Source organism: Harpia harpyja, chromosome 1, assembly GCF_026419915.1.
Source record: "Harpia harpyja isolate bHarHar1 chromosome 1, bHarHar1 primary haplotype, whole genome shotgun sequence".
NCBI lineage: Eukaryota > Metazoa > Chordata > Aves > Accipitriformes > Accipitridae > Harpia > Harpia harpyja.
Genome location: NC_068940.1, coordinates 101,551,656 through 101,576,566, shown reverse-complemented (window position 1 = coordinate 101,576,566; position 24,911 = coordinate 101,551,656). Strand labels below are relative to the sequence as shown.

At 37.8% G+C, this 24,911-nt stretch overlaps 1 protein-coding gene across 16 annotated transcripts in view; it reads right to left on the bottom strand.

Annotated features, from left to right (window-relative positions):
- KMT2C (lysine methyltransferase 2C) overlaps positions 1–24,911 on the bottom strand; it is a 201,057-nt gene that overhangs the window by 48,285 nt on the left and 127,861 nt on the right. For 13 of the 16 annotated variants that reach the window (XM_052807044.1, XM_052806979.1, XM_052807007.1 and 10 more), the window contains 11 exons: positions 24,507–24,623; positions 20,047–20,148; positions 19,763–19,867; positions 18,423–18,604; positions 17,484–17,648; positions 16,770–16,879; positions 11,091–11,156; positions 9,411–9,623; positions 5,696–5,824; positions 3,690–3,809; positions 990–1,120 (listed from right to left, as the gene is read on the bottom strand). In XM_052807044.1, the coding sequence (XP_052663004.1) occupies positions 990–1,120; positions 3,690–3,809; positions 5,696–5,824; positions 9,411–9,623; positions 11,091–11,156; positions 16,770–16,879; positions 17,484–17,648; positions 18,423–18,604; positions 19,763–19,867; positions 20,047–20,148; positions 24,507–24,623 (1,440 nt within the window). The remainder of the gene's footprint in view (positions 1–989; positions 1,121–3,689; positions 3,810–5,695; positions 5,825–9,410; positions 9,624–11,090; positions 11,157–16,769; positions 16,880–17,483; positions 17,649–18,422; positions 18,605–19,762; positions 19,868–20,046; positions 20,149–24,506; positions 24,624–24,911) is intronic. The other 3 variants (XM_052806984.1, XM_052807029.1, XM_052807052.1) reach the window with 3 other exon arrangements.

Here is a 24,911-nt window from a genome sequence, read left to right as displayed (position 1 = left end):
CTGTTTTCATGTAGTCTTTAAAATCTTGATTTAGGACACAGCTGCTAAAAATAAAGCTAAAGATAGATTTTTCAGTATCAATTATTCCAAGATGAGCAAAAGAAGAATCTAAGAATATTGCATGTTTTACAGGAGTAAAACATGCATTAAGAAAAAAATATTTATCCTCATTAATCCAAAGGAAATGTTGCTTATTTTCTTCCTAACTCCATTCCCCACTTATGAAATACAAATTATTTTTAGACAGATTGTTCTGCTTCTCTGTCAATTCTTGCTTTCAATCCCAATATAGTCTATGTCATGAAGTTTGGTGAACATCTACAAGATAATAAGGTTTTCATGAAAAGGGTGGCTGAGCAGAAGACCGAACCAAATAATGTTCTCAGTGAGAGACATATATAAACGAGTCAGTTTATAAACTGGTTGAAGGTAGGTAAGTTGCTCAATCACCATTAGTATCCTGGGTATTATCCATGACTGCTACCTCTTACCTGCTAGGGACATCACAGAATTAATGGCAGGGAAAGAACAGTCATTATTGTGGTAGGGAGCTGCAGGGCATATAAAACCACAAAACTGTAGGAAAACAAGTTTCCCCTATCAAATCATGTTCTATAATCCTCTGAAAAGAAAAACCAGTATCTTGAGGAAATGTCTTTATCAGGCTAGGACGTCCTACAGAGTTGAGTGCTGAAAATGTCATGTGTCAGTTCACAGAGAAGAGAAAGGCTTCCTTCCCTGCACCCCCAACCCTGTCAGAACAAGTAGAGATCTATACATTGAGAAATAACACCAGAGGACTGGAGATTTAACATAATATACAGCTTTCTGTGCAAACTTATGAACATTCTTTACAGAAAACCCGTTTCATTTGAATGATAAATTGAGAATCAGAAAAGAAACCTTAGTGGTTTAAATGAACTATGAATCAACACACAAAGATCAGGTTTTTAAATGGATTTACACAAGAAGTCTACCAACAGCTTTACCTGCAAGTAGACAGGAAAGGTTTCTTCAAGTTTATTTTTCTTTTTTCTGTAACGCTTTTTTATTTTCTCAGTACTTTCAGAAGCTGGGGTAGACTCCTCAACTGGAGTGTCTGGCAGCTGTTCTGTCCAACCTAAAAAGTAATATTCAGGCACAAATAAATAAAATACTCAGTATCTTGCTCTAAAGGTACAGTGGCAGCATACCTAACACATCTTGCTACCTATCTGGATGCATGGGTTTATTGAGTATCACTCTAGATGTATTCTAAAGGTGGCTTTTATCTAGCCAGCTGTGAACTGCCACCTGAGCATCTGGGCTCTGGCAGTAAGAAATACTGTATGTGATACTAGTCACATCACTACCTTGTTGTACCTTGCTGGCTGAAGACAGACCTTTAACTTTTTTATCTCCAAACCACCTAAAAATCTGGTAATTTGAGAGAAATTATAGGTGTTACTCAACCAGGTATTTGAAAGATAATTCCACTGAAGTAGTATCTCCAAAATCATGGAGAGTTACACTTTAACCACCTTCTGTTTTATACACTACTTCTCAAATTAAAAAACTTTTTTAAATCCGAGAAAAGACTGTCATATAAATAATAAACAGGCCAGAAAAAGAAATCGATAAAGAAGCCCTTCAAGAAAAATTACACATTTATTCAGGTATCATATTCCAAAGTGGCACTGTTTTTTCTAATAAACACAAAAGCACACAGTGCTCATCAATCATTCAGTACTTTATTTCAACTAAACAGGAAAAACTCCGCAGGTAAAAGCAGAACTTTCTAAGTCCTGCTACATCTGTCTTGCCAAAGCTAATTACATGAAGTTAACGACCCTGGGAAGTTATTTAAGAAACTGTATTATTGTGGTAGTAAAATCAGCTATGCTTTGTACTGCAGTAATCTCTTGTACCATATTCAGAGGACAGTGAGTAGAATGAGGCTCACCAATGCTGTGACCTCTGCATTGTTTGAGAGTGAGCTTTTGCAGAGAAAGAGGGTGGAACATGGCAAGAGTAGCAAAACACTTGGTAAAGCTGATGAGTACTGGCAGCTGAGAAGCAGGGTCTCAGCAAGCTACAATGATTTAAAACATATAAAGATTTTCTGAGTTATTTTTTTCTTAACAAGCAATTGTGCCTAAGCAGACAAAAAGAAGCTCAAACTTTTAACTGAAGAAGACTTGTTTAAGAATACCGCTTTTTAACAATATGCATTGTACTGTTACCCCGAATGGGGAATTGACTTTTTAGCCAATTTTTTTTTTTTTTTTACTTAAAGGAGCTGATCCCTACAGAAATGAAAAACTTTAAAGCAAAATTTTCAACACTACCTGACACAATGTAGTATACTACACTGAATGAATATTTACAAAGCAGAAAAACACAGCTATAACACTAATATTAAAGAGAAAGCAAGCACTGTATTTGAATAGGGGACCCAGCTAGAATACTGGGTTGCACTGGTAAAAGAAACATTTGTTGGCTTCATAAAGTAGTTCTACAAACGCAAGCAAGGGCAACGTTTAACTTAGTTTTTAATACTGCCTGGATGCTGTGGTAAAGATCCAGTCTCCACCACGTTGTACAAGTATATAGCAAGAGACTGATCTGGCTCTAGAAAGGTTAAAAACACAATAGCTAAACAGACAGGAGAGAATAACAGCAGAAATCAAAGGCCAGAGTCTTTTAACTGAGATGGTATCAGCCAACCTTTAGAAGCAGCTGCATCTTTCTACTGACTTTATAGGAAACAGGCTCTGAACTAAACATACTCCCCATCTCACCTTAATGATACCTCAATATTTTCTAGATTAGATAGTGTGAACAAATCCAGATGGATGAAATAATTTAGTCTAATCACACACAGCAAGCAAGAGAACAAGGCCCATAAACAAAATCTGACTTCTTGTTAGATGCCCAATCTACCGAGTACTACAGTGTCAGATGCATTAAAATGGCTTTGCTATGAGAAGGGAGACCAAAGCAGGATTCTTCAGCCCTGGAAAAGACAACAACTGATGGGGGAACATGACACACGTCAAGAAAATCTTTCTGTATTACAAATTAATATGGAATGATTTTTTAAAAATCATTTTTCATAACAAAGTGCAAGGGTAGCTTATGAAACTCTCAGATATCCAGTTTAAAATAAGAAGGAATTATTTCTTCATGCAACAATAGCATATCGTTCAACCCACTAACATAGGGTTTTCCAGAGCATAAACAGATACTTAAAAATATCAGACACTTTTGTGGAACGTGGAACGCTGGTGAGTATTAAAACTGATGGTCCAGAAGACACCTCTGGATCAGGACTACATCTGGAGGAAGGTGTACCAGAAAGAGGATTGCTCTAAACTTACCTCATTTTTTACACTTTTTTGTCTTCTGCTGGTCAAAGCTAGGCTAAACAGAGCTCTGACACAATACAGCAGTCCCTACAATCCTCGCTATTTATCTCTCACAATAGCCTGCAATTCATTGTTTCAGTTTCTTTGTAAATCATGGGCTCTGCTGAAATTCTAAGTATGTAGGAATGAGTATTTTCAGTTGAATTAATAAAGTCATCATGACAAACACAAAGACCTTTTTCCTTTGTAGCACATCTCTAGAAAGAACTGTATGTTAATGAGTTGCATTATTTTTATTGCATTAAGCATGAACAAAAAATGAAAACAAGTTTCTGCACTTACCTTCATCTCTGCCAGGCAACTGCTCAGAAACAGATCCAGAAGAATCTTTCCTGGAGAGAGATCTTTTAGTCTTCCCCTGCCCCGTACGACTTCTCTGACGTACCATAAATCCACCAATACCTAACAAGGAAGCAAAAATTCAGTATATTGATTAAAACTATGTTTCAAAGTAAGAATGAGAGCCAAAATTATTCTGCACGTAAAGAGGACTACTGCATCTGTGGAGGTCTAAGAATGAATCTGAGATACTTAAGGAGTTTTCATTCAGAGTTTTACGAAACATTTCGGAGTTCTAATGTCTCGGTGGGTATATATGTAAGTATCAAAAAGGATCAGAATTTTAGGACTGTAAAACATCCACAAGAAGTTCAAATCACCAAACCTGGCAACTTCCAGATGTTGGGTTTCCCCTCCTTTGGCAAGCTGACGAATTACTAGAATTAGAAGTCAATCTACCAAATGAAACCTATTAAAGAACCTTAAAGGACCATAAAAAACCTCTACAATTGCTCTAGAGAGCCCAGCACTCCAAATTACGGTACTAGAGAAGGACATATCACAAAAATAAAAATATAATTCATCAACACCATACTGCCTGAAACTCCAGAATCCTTCACTAAAGATTGACTGCAGTGCTCCTGATCCTTTACAGTTGGTGTGTATGTATGTACATGCATCAGATTCAGGTTTGTTTCATTTTTCAGGGCAATTGTTGGCTGCAGAAAACGAATAGATGGCTGCTCAACTGATGATCCAAAACCACACCAAGCAAACAAAACTCTCTTCTCTTGAGGAGCCAGCAGTAGAAATAAATGGCTTGTTGAGGTACATTACTTGTAGAGAAAAAGGAAATCTCTGTTTAGTGATGTGGGTTTGTACCACCATCTCCCCAGGGTGGGCCCATGACGGAAGGCAATATACATATGGGCACGACCTGCTGAGACAGGGCTCTTATTCAGCAGTGTGGGAAATGATGTGGGGAGGGTAAAAGGTGGTAGAGATCTGTTTAGCTACTGAGAGAGAAGCAAGAGAAAGCGGACCATGTTGTAACTCCTGCTTCCTTTCCTTCCTTCACTGTATTCCTTGCCTTCACCTCCTCAATCATTTCATTGCCTCTGTTCTCCTCCCCTACTATCTTCATAATCAGACGATATGGCCCGTTACAGCAAGCAGGATGGGTGTGACTGGTGAAAAGAGTATTTGTGACTGCAAAGACTACAATGTCTTATCCACAGTAGTAGGAGGCTGCATAATGAAACACAAACCCAACACATTAACACAGATTCTGAGACATACCAAGGTATGTGATACAGGGGCTCTTGAAAAGCCAGGCAGTGTCTCAGTGGAGCTTATTATCTTGGGTTCAGTTTTAGCCCTAATGAATCAGAGCTACTTCCTATGGAGTCACTTAGGTACCTCTAGCTTTTTCTGCCTGGAGACAGCTCAAGTGTTTCTGCACCCAGGACACAGTTAATCCACAGTCAAGATAATTAAGAGCTGACTGCACTAATAAATTAAAATAAATTAATTAATCCAATAACTGAATTCATTAAAATTCACTGCCAGAAGTCACCTGCAAATATTTAGTAAATTACGCTTACCAAGTATTTCAGAAAATAAGATACCTGCAAAAAGTTCTCTGAAGTGCAGATATTGCCTGATATATATACATACACACACACAAAAACCCTGGCCTTCATCAATTATGTAAATACAGTACATTTTCCTATCAAGTTAAGGATCAATACAAGGTGTAGATTTGAACTACTAACCAATAATTGACAGCATACTAAGAAACAGGTGTACTGCTGAGCAGCAACCTTTGGAAATGTATTTCAATAAAAGGACTAAAAAATTTGAACTGAACAGGGAAAAAAAAATCTAAAATCAGCAATTAGTAGTAGAATACTTCAGAATTCCATACTGTTTTCTAATTATTTTAGATTATACAGGAAAAAAAAGTGTTAAAGAAGGGACACACAATTATATAAATTATTGCATCCTACCAGGTCTATATGGTTTTCGCTTCCTTTTTTTAATCCCATCAGCTCCTTCTGCCACTTTGGTATCATCATCCACAGCTTCCCGTTCTGGGCTGGAATCTGATTTTCCATCACAATCCATAAGATCACCTTCTGCAGAAAAGATGCAATGGTAACTTTAACTGGAAAAGGGAAGAAGGTATTTTTCCAAAATTTCTACATCTGACTCATTTCTGAGAAACTGATTGAGAATGACAGATTTTTCAAAAGGATGACAGATACTCGTGCTCTCTAAACACTTTTGGGAAACCCACCCTATCTATACACAAAAACCCAGTAGATACATACATTTCCTGTGAGATGATGTCTACGCAAAACCAGAGAATAAATGCTATAGTTACTATATGTGAATCTGAGAAATTTTTTGGTGCCCTTTTCAGAAGCCTGTGCTATTGCATTTTCTAAGTGTCTGAGCAATTTCTAGCCACGCATCAAGGAATATGGATACAATTTATCATGCAAGATATACTTTGTTTTGTTTACTGTCCTCCTAAGTTTTGTTTGGTGGGGCTTTTTTTTATTGAGAAGACAGACTGAAAAACTGCAGCCTGCACTTGGAAGGTAATGTTTAATGACTCTTAGTTTTAGAGGGTTCTTGACTTGAAGCTGCATGACTGACTGAAAGCAGACTTATCTATGAAGAGGAATTTGACTTATATAATAGAAAATTCAGCCCAAAGGAATTACTCAGCCTTGAAGATGAAGACTGTAATTTTGAGTTAGAGTTTATGTTCTGTGGGAAAGCAGGGTAGAAACAGATGTAAAATATGACAGCATTAAAAAGCCTTTGGTGTTGAAGAGAGAGGGAGTTAATTCTGTTTCTGATATCCCCCAAATGTCAATACAATAATGACCTTACATCTTCATTTTATTGTCAAGCTTTTGAAACATTAAATATACTCTCGCCCGTGAAAAGATATTGGAATTCCGAATCCCTGCTTTGGATTTAGGTGTATAATTCTATATGGTCTAAAACTGCATGCAGTTTTAAGAAGGATAAATACTGTTAGACAGAGCTGGACTCTTTCATACCACTTCTGCTGTGGTAGAACTACAACCGTTGCTCTTTCACAGGCTGGGTCACGGACCAGACTTCCCCACCGATGATGACTTTTCTGAGTTCTGCCAACAAAGCTGCTGGCTTGGCAAAGGCAGTCCCCACTGACTACCACAGCCAATTCCCCCCTCCCCGTAAGTGCACGGGTGAGCCCTCTTTACAACGTGTCCACTTCTGGCAGAAGAGAAACCTGCTTGAGTGCTAATGAGTCCTGCTACACAAAGCAGTATGCCTAACGGTAAACCCCATGGTGGCCCTTCCCATTTACTTACAAAGCATAGCTCTATAAATAGCAGCAGAAGAGCCACATTAAGTCTACCAAAGCAATCAATTAAAGCTCCCAAAGCAAGCTGAACTTTCAAGTGGACTTTAAAATGTGCAACACCTGATGAAATGCCCTATCTGATGAAAGCCTATAGATGAGATGGTAACAAAATTACTACGAGCTCAGTTTTCTCAGATACAGTCTCTTTTTTCCACCTGGAACTTTAGAGTCAAAGTAAGGGTTATTCCTGTTTGGCTGGAATTACTACACTATGTTGCTCCAATCAAAGCCGTGGCACAGCTTTATTCATCCTGATGCTCATACAAAAATTTCAGACATTCAGAGAACAGGCACTGATCCACTCAACAGAACACAGTAGAGCTTCCAGGAAATCCAGCCAATGTACCATGTACATGCTGTGCTGTACTGTCACATATATGAATGTACTCTAACTCTCAAAAAGGCAACGAAAGGCGATTAGAAATGAAATTAAAGACTGTGGAAGCTTTGGCTCTCCCTTTCATACTCTGCTACTACATTTATGTATCTTGTTATCTAATTGAAAAGGGATACCTATAAAAAGCCAACAAGCAGATAATGAAGTTGGACAAAGTTATATAGAAAACAGGCACATGTTTGTGAAAGTAAAGATGATTAACCACTGAAAAAGAACAACAAGGGAAGTGGTTAATTCTCTATCTTGATGCCTTCAAACCAAAATCAAGAGCTTTTTTGCTTTCAGCAACCCATCTGATGGACTATATGATTATGAGATGAAATTTAAGAGTCAGTGTAATGCTAGGATAACGTACTAAACCCTGTGAATACTGAAGGAAATGAAAGAAAAATAACTAGTTAACTGTTTTAAAGGTTATAAACAAATAAAGGGAAGCAATTACAAAAAAAATACACTTCTAGTCAACAGCAGACAGTAAGAATGTGCTAGTCAAACAGCAGGAAAATACTTATATCAACAAGTTAACACTGAAACTGCCCTGATGGTTAAACTACCCAGTTATCTCAAGTACACTCTCTGTATCTAAAAAAAGCTTCTTACAACATTTAATCTGATTAACAATGAGGCAAGGTTGCATGAACAGAAAGCACTTTAGATTGTGGTGAGGTGGGTTGCCTATGTTCCTCTCTAACAGACACTCTCTAACACGACTAACATAATGACTCTCACATCTGCCATTTAAGTAAGCTCTGCCTCAGGTCACAGATTAACACCTATTCTACCAACACACTTATCAGGATGTACAGCCAGACCATGGCAAAGAGGACAGGAGAATGGTATTGCACCATGCTGGCTGCTGTTTCTAGTATCGAAGACCGGGGATTTGAAGAGTGGGGCTTGCTGTTCCCACATGCTTTTCCCTCTCTCGTCTCCCACCTTTGGTCTCCTCTGGCTGGGGCTGCTGTGCTTGGTGAGCTGTGAGGGAAGCAGATGAGACAAGTGCTGGTGGCCCTGGGACACATGGATCTTTGCTCCATGCCTAGACTTGCGGGGGAAGGAGCTCTCCCAAGGGCTTCTCCCATTGACTGAAATGTCATCCCCATACACAGGGATGTGTTTGGGTAGGCAAGTGTTAGCCCAGATCCCTTCACCTGTCATCAGCCGTGGAGGCCACAAAACCAGTTAAATCTTCCCCTCCCTCCATACTACACGGATACCCCATCCTGGAACCTGAAATCCTTTGGTAGGACAATACATGCAGCATCACCTACTTGAACTAGAGCAACACCCAGAACTCGCTTCCAAACTCAAATTCTGTCTTAAATTCTACTTTGGAGATGAGGACAAACAAAACGTTCATTTCGTCTACAGAAATACAAGGAAATTATTTTTCTCCTTGGACTGTCAGGTCAGCCCACCTTATTCTTTCAGAAAAAAGAAATACTTTCAGCAAAGAGCTTTTTACTTCACTTTCCCCTTTGTTTTAAATACCAGCTTTACAGTGATCTAGATGTTGCTTTGCTGAGCCAATGTTACCACTTTCAAAGAGCGTTTGCACTAAATTTGAGAGCCTTAAAATATACTTGTACTCAGTTGAGTGCACAGTATTTCCCACAGGTAACCCAAGGACTAGGCGAAAAGGCAACTCGTATTTCCAGTGTTGCCAGCCTTAGAAAGGTAAGTTTCCTATAGGATGGATGACCCATGAACAGAACTAAAAACAAGAAAAATCCCTGAAATGGACAACAAACAGCTATGACTATTGTTCAAGTAATTTCCATACAGCATTCTGTACAGAACATATGAGTATCAGTATAATAAAAACTCCCAGGGATATTTGCAATACACACATGTACTGCAACACTCCAAGATACAAGACATGCCAAAAGTAGACTGCTACCTCTACTGTCATCCATCTCCCCATCTCTTGAATGTTCTGACTGGGCATCTGGGGGTGTCTGAAGCACAGCCACACTGTTCTGATTTATTATCTTCAGTTTAAGCTTTGGTTTGGTCCGTTTTCTTCTCGGTACTGTAACAGTTAGGCTCTGTAACTGAGACAGGCCGGATTCTGTCAAGCAGACTCCATCCTGGGTGTATGTCTTCGGTGGGTCTATAAAAGTTAAATGAATCATAACAACAATATAAAACTCTGTAATTTACAAGTCTTAGATTTTTAGGAATAGCACTTTTAAGAGTTAATAATCCACATGTATGGAGCTGATTCACGAGTGAGGAAATTGGTATAAATAAAACAGAGATATCCAATACTGTCGTACACATTACAGTTACAATTTTATAATTAAGAGTCTGATGTCAAATCCAGCAACAATCCATTATATTGCTACAAAAAAACTTACATCAAGGACTCATTAGAAAGAACAATTTCATTATGCAAACTGGTGCTTTGCAGGGTATTTCTGTATCCCCGGCACTCACAGAAAACTGTGCAAGTCTTACTTTGGGTCCCTGCTGATTGGCAAAGGCCCTCATCCAGCCCTCAGCACTGTACCTTCATTTATTAATGACCTTAAGCCTCCCAGAACTCTTGGTAACTCAGGCAAGTTATTAGCCCTATTTTATAGGCAGACAAAACTGAGTTGTATCAAGTGAGCTGCTCAAGATCAAATTGAAAATTGTGGGTAGAACCCAAGTCTCCCAAGACCTGCAAGACTGCTTCCTCCTCAAGCTGTTACATGACAATTGAGTCCACCAATAAACTCTAACATTCCTTAATTCACCACGTAGAAATGCGCTGCCACCTGTGCTGGGGCCCTGCAAGTGGAACTTTGGGAACTTTCAGGGAATTACCAAATAATGAAGAGGCTGCAATGATGTTTCTGCTCTTTGGAGCCAATTAAATAATGATTTGATCACACAGTTTTTGAAAACATATAAACATCATAACATTTGTTCCGTTTAACCAAAACTATTTTCTTATGTAACATCTTACACCTCAAAACACAGCTGGTTCTGAACACAATTCTTCCCAGATGACTGTTTTCTTACGTTGAACTAAAAAAAGTGTTTGCTTTAAAAAAATCGCATACTCTTTTTCAGATTGAAGATCTGAGGGGACAACCTTCTCTCAGAACTACATTTGCGTGGTATCAAATGGAAAAAAAATTCGGACATGATGGAAGCTGTCCTGACATGATGGAAGCTGTTAGGTACTATCATTATAAAAAGTGACTTGTGAGTAGGCTTGTCAAGATTATAGATTCCTAGCACAAACCAGACAAATACAAAGAAGTTGTGCCTTCCTACAGCTTGAGCCTGTAAACATTTGTGTACATGCTTGACTCAGCCCCACTGTGTTATCGCCGCTAATATTAAGACAAGCAACTAAGTCTGCAGGATCAAAGCATAATTTAAAGTAATTATTATAGTGCAGGTATGGCAGGCAAAAGAGAAGAAAGGAGAGAGAATGAGGAAAAAAAATGAAAAGCATGCTGCGGTAACTGAAGGATAGTTAATGCTGTGTGTTATAAAATCACAGAAAAAGGAATTTTTGTCTCATGTAAAAATATACCCTTAAAATACGCTAAATGATCAAAGATTAAGCATTTACATTCTTTACCTAGTTCTTTTGATTTTGAAATAATCTGAGCTCCAACTGATGAATCACAACAGTCCAAAGAAGGCACTGAAAAATATAAGGAAAATAATTTCAACTTTTAAAAATGGTGACTTGATTTAAACTGAAACTATCAGTTAATTTTCCTTCAAACAGTTCTGTTAAACTCCCTAATTTATACTGTTGGCAACATTCACTAGCACCTTTAAAATAAGGTGCTTCTCAGCGTCACAGAAGATGTGACTACAGAACAAGCCTGATAGAAACTGAAGTTCTCCAACTTCCTAGAGCCAAGAATGGCATTGGAACAGCACTGAACTTGATGGTAAATGATCTCTTTCTAATGGACCAAGGGCAAACGAATACACTGAATCTATTGGATTGGAAAGTAACCTCTACACTAGTCACGACATCCAGGTTTTGCTGACCTAAACGTGAAAAATGGGAGGGCTTTGTGAATTGGGTTATCGACCACTGTCGTATCTCCCCAAGGAGGGGCAGGCACACTCCGACAGCTTCACACACAAGATTCGAGCTGTGTCTATGCTGTCAGGTACCTTATACAACACATATGAGAAGGCTGATATATCTGAGAACAGATGATACGTGATTTGTTGAAGTTAGATAGGGTAATTCTTATTCAAGATAAGAATATCATAAATGGAACAGCAGAAAGTCGATTTTAAAACTACAGCTTGTGCGCTTCAGGGAAGCACTGGAACACTGTGACCGAACAAATAATGATCAAAATGTCCTAAAACACTAGACTACTGCTGTGGGTAGAAATGCTCTTCCCATCTGCCTTAATTACAATAACCGTAATCACGCTTCACTAACCTATGATGTGCAGACTAGACTTTTAATATTAGTAGTGACTTTACAGAGATTATGTAGACAGAGTAAGTAAAGTGAAAAATAGAAGCTTCTATCTCGCGAACACTGAGAACTAGAATCAGAAAAACTGTTAGTCTGGCACGGTTAGTGCTACCATATAGGTAAGTTTATCTACGCCTTATTCTTTTTTTTTTTGCCTAGAAATCTTATCCACACTGAATTTAAGACTCAGACAAACATCTGGAGTATTTACTTTGCCCCTGCCACACAAGATGAGACTGCTGAGGCCAAACACCTGTGGGAGGTTCAGTGTTCCTCAGACATGTCAGACCACTGCATGTGTGCTGCTGCTAACCACCTCACACACAATATGGGAGTCGGGTGCAAGACTAGGAAAAGCACAAAAGCTTCCAAGTAACACTTAAATTCTTTGCTAAATAGAATAATGAATATGAAATCTAGAGGATGCTTTCTAAGCCTATAAAAAAATTTAAGGAAAGTGAAAGTCTGTCTTCAAAAACTATAGTCATTTAAAAGTTCTATGTAAGGTGTAACTGAAGTATATGATATAACCTACAGAAAACCAATATTCCACGCAATTAGTAAATGAAAGCAGCCTATGAGAATTACTGAAAAACTGATACACAAGGATGGAAGGAAAAGACAAGGAAGAAAATAAACTGAAAATGAGATTTTGAAAGAGACACTGAGCTGGAGTGAAACAAAAAAATATGGGACAAGCTGTAAGATGAAAGATACTCAAAAGCACTGAATTGAAACAGAAAAAAGGCAGATTGTAAGAAATACTCAAAGTGGAATAAGACATCATCTGTTCATTTAATTGGTTATAATTTACAAGATGCTTTAAGACAGAGATAGCAATTATTGAATTGGAATCTAAGGTAAACGAAACATCCAGAAAGACAGCTATGAATGGGAATTTGAAATCCTTATATAAAAATCAAACAGGGAGCGTTCTTCCGGTCTAGGTCAGATTATGAACAAATTTAGCTTTGCAGACTGAACAGAGTTGAAATAGTCAAACAAACAAGCTGATCGCGACAGAGGTGAGGCCTTCAGAGACCAATTCACAAAAGCTGCACAAACAAACGTATTTGAAGACAGTATCAAACAGACTTCCAGAAAAAGAGCTAACTGGAGTGCAGATTAAGGATTAAAATCAATAAAATGGATAACAGAGAAACACAGTACTGTTAGAGAAAGACTGTTCAAGGGGAAAAAATTAAAAATTGAACAGAAAAGTACTTTGAGGCACTTATCTGAAGTTTAACCTAAATTATTATGCTTATTTGCAAAAGGGTTTAAACATGCTGAATATTGTACAGCATTTAGTAGCTTCAGTTGAAAACAAATAATTGCACAGAATACAATACGATGAGAAGAATCACAGTTTCAAAACGAAATGGGGTTGCCATTTGTAAGGCTATAGAGAAAAAAACAATTCTAGGAACAAATGAAATCAGCATACGGGACAGAGTGAAATTGTTGATGTAGAAACACAACACCAACAGAGCACTATCGGATGCCTGCACAACTGTGTGCATGATGCAAGGATTTCTTTGTAAATACAGTAACTCACAAGAACACAAGAGTTGACATCATAAATCTGCCAAATAATAAAAAAATTCAAAAGTCAATTTTTTAACATATAGTACTACGTTGCTTTTGTATCCTGTATTTGTAAAGTACATAGAATTAAGTTTCAGAATTAAGAAAAATTTAATTCAGTTTCATGAAAATCGTACAAGAGGCTGCCAGCCATAATACGTATATCACTGGCAGTACTGAGCACTTCTGAATTAGTAAGTGATATGAACTCCTCACCGCCTCTGTGGGCATGCTTACTTGACCCACAGGAAGAATACATACACATAGGCAGCTCTCAGAAACTGTTACCAGATCGGTTGTAACTAGCTAAAGAAAACAAGACAGAGCTTGTCCCTTTGCCTCCTGCAGAGAAAGAAAAAAAGCACTGAGAGGAGAAAGCTGGAGTATGTGGATGGAGAGAGGACAGGAGTAAGTGAGGAATGGAATAAATTTGCAGATGGGGCATATGACTTACAAGGGCAAACAACAGAAAGGCAGAAGTGATGGGTAGATGGTCAAGAATTGCTTGTCTAGGAGTGAATGCAGATGAGATGCACACACCTCTCCTGAATGTGCAGGAATTACAGCACAGAGGAAAAGCTGCTGCTACCTAGAGCAGCTGCTAGTACCCAGTCATGGTAATAATATTCAAGCAATCTACATTAGAAAAAAATTTCCACAAGGCACAGCAATACGCTGGGGGACATGTTATAACTTGAGACCATACTAAAAGGAACCTGATGAAACACTGATCAGAGATGATTATTTCAGAAGAATCTAGTAACGAACGTTTATAGCATACTACTTTGGAGCAAATCTTAACACACTCTGGCTTTTGATACTTATGTATGTTCAAGAAGAAAAATACTATTTATCTTTTATTTCTGTTTCCTGAAGAAGATGACTTTGTAAGATTATCAGATATGCATCTGATGTTCTTAAGATGAGACAGGGAAGAGCTCTTACAAATGTAAAAGTTTCCCTTTTCTAAAGTGAGAAAAATGGAAGCTCTTTCTCAATACCTACATGCTAGAAATATTTACTCTTTACCAACAGTAAACCTGCAATATATTGGTAACTTACTAGCTTGAGGGGCTCTTGCTTCTTCTACAAAGTAGTTAAAAAGCTTGTAATAATACTTGCAACACATTAATACCCTGTGTCAAATGGAAAGAGCAAGAACCATTGCACTAAGAAACACACAATATGGTACATTTTAAGAAGCTTTCTACTGTTAATTAAGTTGCTTCTCTAAGTTTATCAAATGCCAGTTGTTCTCATCTTGAACAAAAAATTATAGAAAAATTTCAAACAAGTTGTAGAAGAATTAATGAAAGACTGAAACATTTCATATAAAAGTACATGCAAGTATTTCTATGAACATGCATCAAATGACATATTCAGACATGCAACTGTGCAAATGTACACATGTTAAAGAGGTATTATATATACTGAGTCAAAACATGAAAGCATAAGCAGGGAAACTTGTCTTATGAAAAAAATGTGAAAAAAACCTGCAAAGAAAGCTTGCGAACTCCCTAACAGGTCTTGCAGGACAGGTTCCTATTCTTCCAAAGACTAACCTAAGCAACACAACTTCATGAAGGTGTGCGGGAAAGACTAACTCAGTGGCCAGCTTATGCCTGGAAGTAAAACATCTGATACCATCCTGTGAAGTTGTTCCATCTCACATATTATGGGCTTTAATTATCTCTAAAAGGTAGCTCTGTCAGCTCGAAAGACAAAAGTTGTATTTCTTACTTGGACCTTTTTGTTTTAAGCGCACAAAGCTTATTATCAAAATAAACAAAAATCTGTGTTATATCTGCAAGTTTCTTGTTTTTCCCACTTAAAAAACCTTTTTCTGAATTTGTGAAAGCAGATCTCAAAAATGAAGTGACTTGTAGAAATACATAAGCATAAGTCATTCTTCTAGTAACGATAAAAGTGGGATACTTGGAAGTGTTCCACAACCATGCGTAGTTGACAAGGGAGTATATAAACCTCCAAGGTCACATCAGTAAGTTAAAATTACTGCCACGCTGTTATGAGGACATGCCAGTGTAAAGGGACATCAGATGCTCTATTGAACTTTTCCTGGAGACCTCTTGAACACATGCCTCATGATATCTTCAGTCTTGATCAGGAAAACAAATCTTACTGACATCTTGGTGAATATGGGTATTTCTTGAAACACTTGCATAGTTCTTGTACCTTCCTCCTACCATACTCTCATGATACCCCCAATAAAGGGTTAACACGAACACTTTAATGTGCTATTACACTAAAAATGGGTATAGGTGTCAATGCTCTGTTAAAGTAGCAGACTGAAGCAGAAACTCCCATGAGCTGACATGCAGAGAAAACAGACCTGGGATACCACCCTTGTAGCAAGACCATAAATCATGTAACAGACCAATCTAATTGCTGACAGGCCACTCACAATAACATTAACCAGTACCATCACACAGAAACAGATGCTGTAGCTGTGCTTAAAGAGAAAAACTGCAGTAAACTCAGCTCCTGAAGTACCACTGCTATAGAACTGTAATACAGACTAACAAGGAAGTTGGATTGTTTGTTTATTTATTTATTTATATTCACTAATAACATGTACGGAGAAGAGCGAAGTTCATCAGGAAGAACTATACATTTCAACTAACAAGAAAGTGACGACTCCTGAGCAGGAAAGTATGGCGAATTCTTTTAAAGACTGCAGCGAGGGAGGGAAGCACTGGTCTTAAATACTGGGAGAGCTGAGGGAGTATCATTAATAAAACATGAGGGAGGAGGGGAAAAATGCTTATATGGACTGTTGTTACAGCTACTGCTGCTTCAGACAGCCTCAAAGTATCGAAATATAGGAAGTTTTCCTGCTTAGAATTGATTTTCAGATTCTTCTGTCATTAGTAACTGTGGAGAACTGGGCTTTCTTCCTTCCACTTGACAAAGTGAGATGCCTTCCACCCTTTCAATACCAAATGCTTTTAGTCGTTTACCCAAATTATCTTCAATAAATCTACCCAGAATTCCCCCTGCTAGGTTTTCTTTGGCGTGGCAGCCAATCACCAGAGGGTGCGAAAGAGATGAGGACACTTCCAGAAGGGCCCTTAAAATAAACATGAAAAATCTTACTTCTACCATGAGCCAAATCTCCACCAGAGAAAAGAACCGTAACACATTCCCAAACCTATTTATTGCAGTGTGCAATCCTGCCATTGGTTTCAATTGTCTTCTTACCGTTTGTTGGTGGTATGTATGGCCTACAAATGGTACAGTCAAAACCCATATCAGCTATGTTTTCCACTTCCTCCTCTGTGTTTAAGTTCTGACAGATTGCATGCATCCATCTAGAAATTAAGTGGGGGAAAAAATACAATTTAAAGGAAATATGTGGTGTTTTAGGAAACCCAAATATCAGTATATGGTCCAAGTAAATGTGAAATACTTGTTTAGTTTAAATTCTTTCAGGGAGAAATGATGAATCAGGTTCTCTATATATAGCATTCCCCTACGGTGCTGTGCATTAAATACTGTATATACAGTATCAGATTACCTATTTCCCTTCACAGGAAGGAACTCTCTATAAAACAATGTCCCGTAAGCAAATATGTCTTAGTATTATAATTTTCTTCCTATATTGCAATCATTTTAACTACTTACTTGATACAATGTAATCTAGATTTAACCTCACAAGAATAGTCTTGCAAGGTAAATTAGTTTTATTTTTACAGAGGGGGAAAATGAGGCACAGAGCGATTAATTAATTTGCCCAGAGTCGTATAGTTAAGTCTGTGGTACAACTAGGAATGAACTAATAAGAGACTTCTGAGACTCAATCCAGTGCTCTTTACCACAAGACCATTCCCTTCATCTTTACGCTTTTACATTAGGGGAAAAAAATTAAAATAAGCCTTAAACATGAAAAAACTGTAAAATACTAAAAATCCTTACCGATCACATTGTCTACACTGAATTATAAGCTCTTCATCCCTGTAAGTGCGATAGCAGATTGGGCAGGTAGACAAACTTGCGCAGGGAGCACACTGTGTGTAATTATTTTGCCATTCACATCTTAAACCTGGAGAAGTTGCTCCACAGTGTCTGCACCAAACACACCTGCAGAACAGACAAAATGATCTATTACTTTCAGTTCACAGGAAGATTATTTTGTGGCTTTAAAACCCTCCTACTTAGAACTGGGTGAGTAATTAAGTTTTAGATCACTAACCATGGTGGGGGGGAGGTAGAATCCATTTCAGGTCAAACAATATTTTAATTGAATGAAAATGGTATTATTTAGATTTTGAACATTGCCAACAGTTTTTAAACTTTTTAAAGAAAGCTCCTAAGTAAGAATTCCCTTCAATCTGCAAAAACAGGCAGATGGGTGATTGTAACAGCTCAACAGGTCAAAGGAGTTCCTGCTTCCAGTTGCCATACACTTGGAGATATGGAGACTTAACCATGCGAGAGGCCTAGTCTGTTTGTGTTTCACCCAAATAAAACAAATGGTTTTCAGAGGGTTTTATTTTGAGAACAGTTTGGTGAAGCACCCATTCATTTTTCCAGCTAAACACCAGAATGAACGTTCCAATGAATGTAAATTGGATTTTTTTGTTGGCTAAGAGTTTCAAAAGAAAAATTTTGTCCACCTCTACTTACTTGGGTTTTGGCATGAAGAAACAGTATTAAGAGGAGGTACAGTTTCCCTACTAAATTGATAATTGAATGAAACAAAAATCAAAAGTATTTTGTTTGCTTTGTTTAATACACCTGACTTAAATACAATTAAAACATTATTACAGTTCAATCAACATTGCAAATATGAAGTGACAAAAAGAAACAAAAGAGGCCAGCAGTCAATATTCCTGACCCCAGAACCAAACACACCATTTGCACTTCCAGCCTCCCTTCGGCACTGTCTGCAGGGGTGGATCTAAGCAGTATGTGTGGTAGCTGATATCGCAGTCATCACAGAGAAGCAGTCTTCCTGGATCTGTGGCTTTCCCACAGGCTTCACACACTGTGCATTCCAGGCACCTCCAACCTTTGCTGAGCACCACTTTAGTAATCTGCAAATGGCAAGGTGAAAATTATTTGGAAACTGCTCTGTACGATCGTTGTACAAATTCAGGTCTGGCTAGTGGAGCACAGGATGCTCTTTTGTGCACACTACCCACATTACAATTAGCTGTTTAACCATTAGACTTTCTGAAGCTTCAATAGATGGGAATAGATTGAACAAAAAGAAACTGTCATTACTGACATGTGATACTGTTCCAGAATATAATTTTTTGGACAAACTAGCATACCAAGGAATTTACACTGCAGTGGATCTACATGTAGGACAGTTTACTCCTTATAGGAGTAGCTGGTCCTGTAGGGATGAAGGAGAAGACATGGCTGCTTTTTTTTCAGCTATGTAGTAAAGCTAGGATGTAGGTCACTACCAATCCTGTATCTTTTCTAAATTATCTGTGATAACCAGTACTGGGGTTTTAGTCACCTGAAGCAAACAACTAATTTACTGTAATTAATATATAATGTAAGAGGAGTATATAAACACAAAGTCAAATTATAGTTGCATGAAATACGCATATGGCGTTTCATAAAGTACATTTAAAATAAAGTTTTGTGACATGTTTAAAAAAATCCCACTTTTACATAGATGTACTTATATAATAAAGAGTATATGTTGTATATATTGCAGTAAATAGCTTATTATATGCTTGCTAAGTCATCTCATACCACTCAAATTTAATTTTCACACATTCTCTCCTAGACTAATGAATGTAAAATGTATTAATTAACCACTCCAACTGCTGTCAATTCTGACAGCCAACAGACAAATTGAATCAACTAAACCTTATGCCCCTAGTAAATGAAGATGCAGTACAATTTTTTTTCTTTGCTTTTAATTCTGCTTGTATTTAGGTTTTAAGCCTAAATCTCAAACTGTTATTTTAACCAACTGCTGGATAATCAGTGCTATTTATGGTTGTGAAATTACAAAAAGGTTAATTTCTCTTGAGGCAATGCATACTATAAAATGACATTTAATTAAAGTCCTTCACAAGTCGCATACAAATAATGGTCACATTAGCTGATGAATATCTAACAAGTTAATGACTCCCCTAATTACCACAAAACCAAAGGCAGCATAGTGCTATTAAAATACAATATGAAAAAAGTGTAATCAAGTGATTTTTTAATGTAACAAAAGCACTCACCTTAATACTGACACAGTATGGATGGTAACACTGACCACATTGAGAACAGGCAAGCAACCTGCCCTCAGCACCTTGGCCAAAACTCCCACAAACTACGCACATATCCTGAAATGATAGAAAACAGCAGATTTTCAACACATGCCAGACACTAAATTCTGAAAACATGTAACTGTAAAATCCAACTAGCTTGCTGTATAATTTAACTCCTAACAAGGACATTCATTTACTTTTTTCTAATTAAAAGCAGAGAAACAGAATGAAAACACAGTAACTATTATCCTAACCTGATGGAGAGTGAACTTGTCACTGTTAGAGAAGAGGACAACTGTATTATGCATCGAGTTTTCTTCCTCATCTTTGTTAGATGAAATATCCATAGTTGTGACCTATTAAAAAAAACACACCACATAGAAAATGTGATATGCTAACTATTTAAGACCTGAGACAAGATGAAACTTATTTTCTAAATATGTTAATTTTTAGTAGTACCAGAGAATACAAACTTTGCAAATATTTATTCATACCATACAAACTTTCATAAAAAGCTATCTTCATCAGAAATTACTATATTAATTCACATCAGTGCAAGCATCATCACTATTTCAGTTTTAGACTTTACATCCTCTTCCTCTCTTTTGCTCTTTACACATTACCCCATTGCACTTTAAAATGGAAGGAAAGAGGTAGTCTAAAAAAAAATAAATAAATTCACTAAGCAGAAATTGTCATACTGTGACCAGTCTGCCTTGTTCCCTACATATAAACACTGAAGTTCTTGTCAAAAAGTTAATTGCAGCGACACACTTTTGAGTGTTAATTCAAAGAGCAATCGCAGAAATGTAATTTGTCCCATATTGCCTAAAATGTGGTTTAGCTAATGTTCCAAGTATGTTAGAGGAATAAGCAAGAGTTCTAAAGTTTCAACAGTTAATATACTCTCTGTAAGCAGTTTCTTTATGAGGCTTGTCTATCTTGCCCGTAAAAACTTGCATTGAACTTGAAATGGCTGGTTTGATCTCAATCCATAAGCTCTTACTGCAGAGAGTCATTCTCCTTTTGATTAAGAGATTGTTACTCCAACCTGCTCTTTATTAATTCAGTGTATACATGTACATATAGCTTCTCAGAAAGAAAAGGAAGAAAAAAAGACTTCAACTGTGTTCTGACTTTCACGCAAGTCTTGCTATGCAGAATTTGCTATCCATGAATTTAAATTAACAGGCCTAACTATTTACCCTCTAAACCAGTAGCAGCCATGGATGTTTGAAGATAAGAGCACACAGTTCTATATAAAAGAACAAATGCATGATAGAGAAATGTAACTTTGTTTTACCAGCTGTTTTTATTTTATAAATGTGTATGATTTTAAATACAGTTTAAGTCTTGCACAAATAGTTTTGTTTAAATAATAATTTAAATATTTTACAAATCCAAACATCGCTCTAGAGACAAATGTAAATACCGTTAGAACAGCTACAGGAATCCTTCTGATACACTGTTGCTGAAAATCAGTGTTTACTGAGAAACAGCTTAAACGGGAGTATATTGTTAACGTGTTTTAATTACTGTATGGTTGAGAGCACTGCAGCTGTAACTAACTAATTAACCAAAAAACACCCAAAACACCTCTTCATATGTTCAGGGAGAGCTTTTCCCTCGCATCTATCTCCACAGGTTCCACAAAGTTCTTGGAATTGCTTGCATATACAAAAGAGCAGAATTTGAAGGACTGAATCACTGCAGTTTTGATGCTTGCTTAATGCCAGCCATGACCCAGCTTGGGTTAACCTGTAGCCACCTTCTTCCCCATTCCCAAGACATACCAAGATATTTCCAAATTTGTGTAGTTGTCCACTAGTCATGATCCCACACTGAGTAAGAATCAGTTTGTGCAAAGGGGCTAAAAATACTCCCATTTCAAACATTTATCTGGCAATAGGCTGGTCTCTTGGTATTGCTACCTTTACCTACTCTACCATAAGACAGACACATCTCTGCTATAGAACTCTGAAGCTGCCATTTACTTGATGAGTCACAGGATCAAATTTCTATAGGAAATGGTAGAGAGTGATGTCCATTTTGTATTTATAGCAATTTACCAAACTCAATAACCTCTGTTCAGTTACAAAAATTTTTGAGTTTGTTCTGTAAAACCCAGCTTCCCTTGAGGAACAATTTTGTGCTTTTTAACATAGAATCATAGAATGGTTTGGGTTGGAAGGGACCTTTAAAGATCATCTAATCCAAACCCCCTGCAATGATCAGGGACATCTTCAACTAGATCAGGTTGCTCAGAGCCCCGTCCAGGCTGACCTTGAATGCTTCCAGGGATGGGGCATCTACCACCTCTCTGGGCAACCTGTTCCAGTGTTTCACCACCCTCATCATAAAAAAATTCCTCCTTATATCTAGTCTGAATCTCCCCTCTTCTAGTTTAAAACCATTGCCCCTTGTGCTATCGCTACAGGCCCTGCTAAAAAGTCTGTCCCAATCTTTCTTATAAGCCCCCTTCAAGTACTGGAAGGCTGCAGTAAGGTCTCCCCGGGTCCTTCTCTTCTCCAGGCTAAACAACTCCAACTCAGTCTTTCCTCATAGGAGAGGTGTTCCATCCCTTTGATCATTTTTGTGGCCCTCCTCTGGACTCGCGCCAACAGGTCCAGGTCTTTCCTGTACTGAGGACTAAATAATTATGGAAAGCCTCCAATTCATTAAGGTACCTATAACTACTTTGAGTGGAATTCATCCTGTATGTTTAAAATTATGTATTTGCTTATGAATCTTAACCATCCAAAGCTTTAAAAGGGAGCAATGATAGAGACATTTTTTCCTTCACCAGATCACAGTCACAGAGTATTCCAAGAAATTATTACACAGGCAGCAAAAAGTGGCACAATGCTGTATAAACTCAAACAGATTGTATGTAAGAACACAAAAAAGCAGGTCTAAAGAAGAGTCTGAGGAACTACTTCATAAAGACATAAAAATGAGTAAGTCCTTCTCTGAACACGAGGAACAGTATGCCTTTCAAAATCTGCAGGGCTGATTGATAATCAAACTTCAAAAGAAATGTTCAAAGAAGCTAAGTCCATAGCAGGAAAAAAACTACGGATTTTTTGCAGTCCACATTTCCAACAGTTTTTCATACCAAAATCCCTCTTCTTATGAGGAGGAGACCAGGACTATGTAAGTTTTAAGAGTTTTAAAAGGACTTCAAGTATGAAATAGCTTAACTATCAATTACAGTGAGCAACAGTGAGCTTAGAATCACTTCAGTGCTGTAGGAATGGGAGACGGCAAATGTAACTACCATTTTCTCAAAGGTTTCTGGGGGGAAGCCATGTACCGTCCTGCAGAATATCGGACATTTGACCATAACAGAGAACTTGCAGCCACACTGATATATATTTTATTCTGTTAAAGAGTCAAGGAAGCTTTAATTATGGTAAATGAGGATCTATCAGAGCTCTCTGAAGGAGTCAGCAAGCCTGGGGACAGGGAAATCTGACTGACATAACTTAGTTTGTTACCAAATTCTTTTGGCAAAGTCCTTCATCAACGCTCCTTAAAAAAAGGCAAACTGACATAGAATTAGAGGAAAGGGCCCTATATTGACATGACACAAAATAAAGAGTAGAATAAATTATCAGTTTTCTATGTCGGAGAATAGCAGTAGTGGAAATCTGATAGGGATGTCTGCTAACAGGCCGTGGTGTTCCAACACACTTGTGTGCAATCTGAAAAATCAAGCGAGGAGCAAGGTGACAAAGCTTGCCAACAGTATTAAGATATTCAGAGTAATAAAAAACAAAAGGCAACTATGGAGAGCTGAACAAGAACTTCATAAAGCTGAATGCTGGGCTATAAAAAGGCAGATGAAAGTCCGAATATTAAAAATTGAACATGACAAAACAACTGACAGGGATGATAAAAATATGGAATAGCTTCCATACAAGGAACAACTCAAGATACTGGGATTCTCCAGACTAGGAAGGGAACAGTGGAAGGAAAAGAAGGAGAAAGGATGGCGATCTATAGAAACTGAGTGGCATGGATGGAGAAAGTGAATAGAAAACAACTCTCCACTGCCTCTTCTGTAAGAGCACTAAGGAGTAGGCAATGAAATCAGAAAGTAATTTAAAACAACAGGCTGATGAGCTGCAGAACTAAAAAAGGTTAACATGTTTTCCAAAAGTTTTAGAAGTGAATAGACAAATTCATGAAAGAAAGCTCCAACACAGGCTGCCCAAGACAAGATACCACCTCCTGTTCAGCAAGTCCCCAAGCCACAAGCTTCTGAAGTGTCTCCTTCTCTATACCTCTTCTGTTTCTGCACTCCTCCCCCAGCACTCAGTTTTGGTCCCCTGGGTAGAAGAACCTCTGGTCTGATCTGCTATGGCTGCTTTTACATTCTTATGCACAAGCCTCGCTCTCCTCTTTGGTGTTGTTCCAGTGAGTGCTGCCTTTACCCAGTGTGTTTTCCACCCGAGGAAATGGAAGGAGTACTCCAAGACTCCCAACAGTTGTCCCTTTAAGTGGCAAAAGCAGCATAAAATTGCTTCAGGTACATTAAGCTACAGTGTTGTAGTTCTTCATCACAAACACTTAGTAATAGCCAGGCTTTATCAAATACCTCTGGTTTTTAGTGCTCCTTGGTTTTATACAGTATTTTAATACAAGAATTATAGCTGAATAAATTATGTTACATTAACAGACTGCAACGCGACTCAAAAATAAATGTTCTTACCCCTGGAATGACTACAGTCCCAACTCCATTTTTCAGTTTTGATCTACCTCTGCCACCTCTTCCTGAAAGACCTGCGCCACGTGGCCTCCGCTTCCCTGGGAATCCTGATCCACGGCCCTATTCAATGTAAGATAACAATTTAAATGCAACCTGAAGTTCTTTTGTTATATGGGATTCAAACTTGTTCAATGCTTCTAGGGAAAAACATAAGTAAAAAAACACCCTATGATTTCAATTGAATATGAACACACTAGGCCATAGTCATTAAGTCACCGTGTAAATCATTGTGAAATACATTTAACTACTTACATGACATAACATGATCACCTTTATCACCAGTGAGAAAGCAGCCAAAACCAGAAATGTTTATATTCTACTCAGGAGTAACTGCAAATACGGAAACGT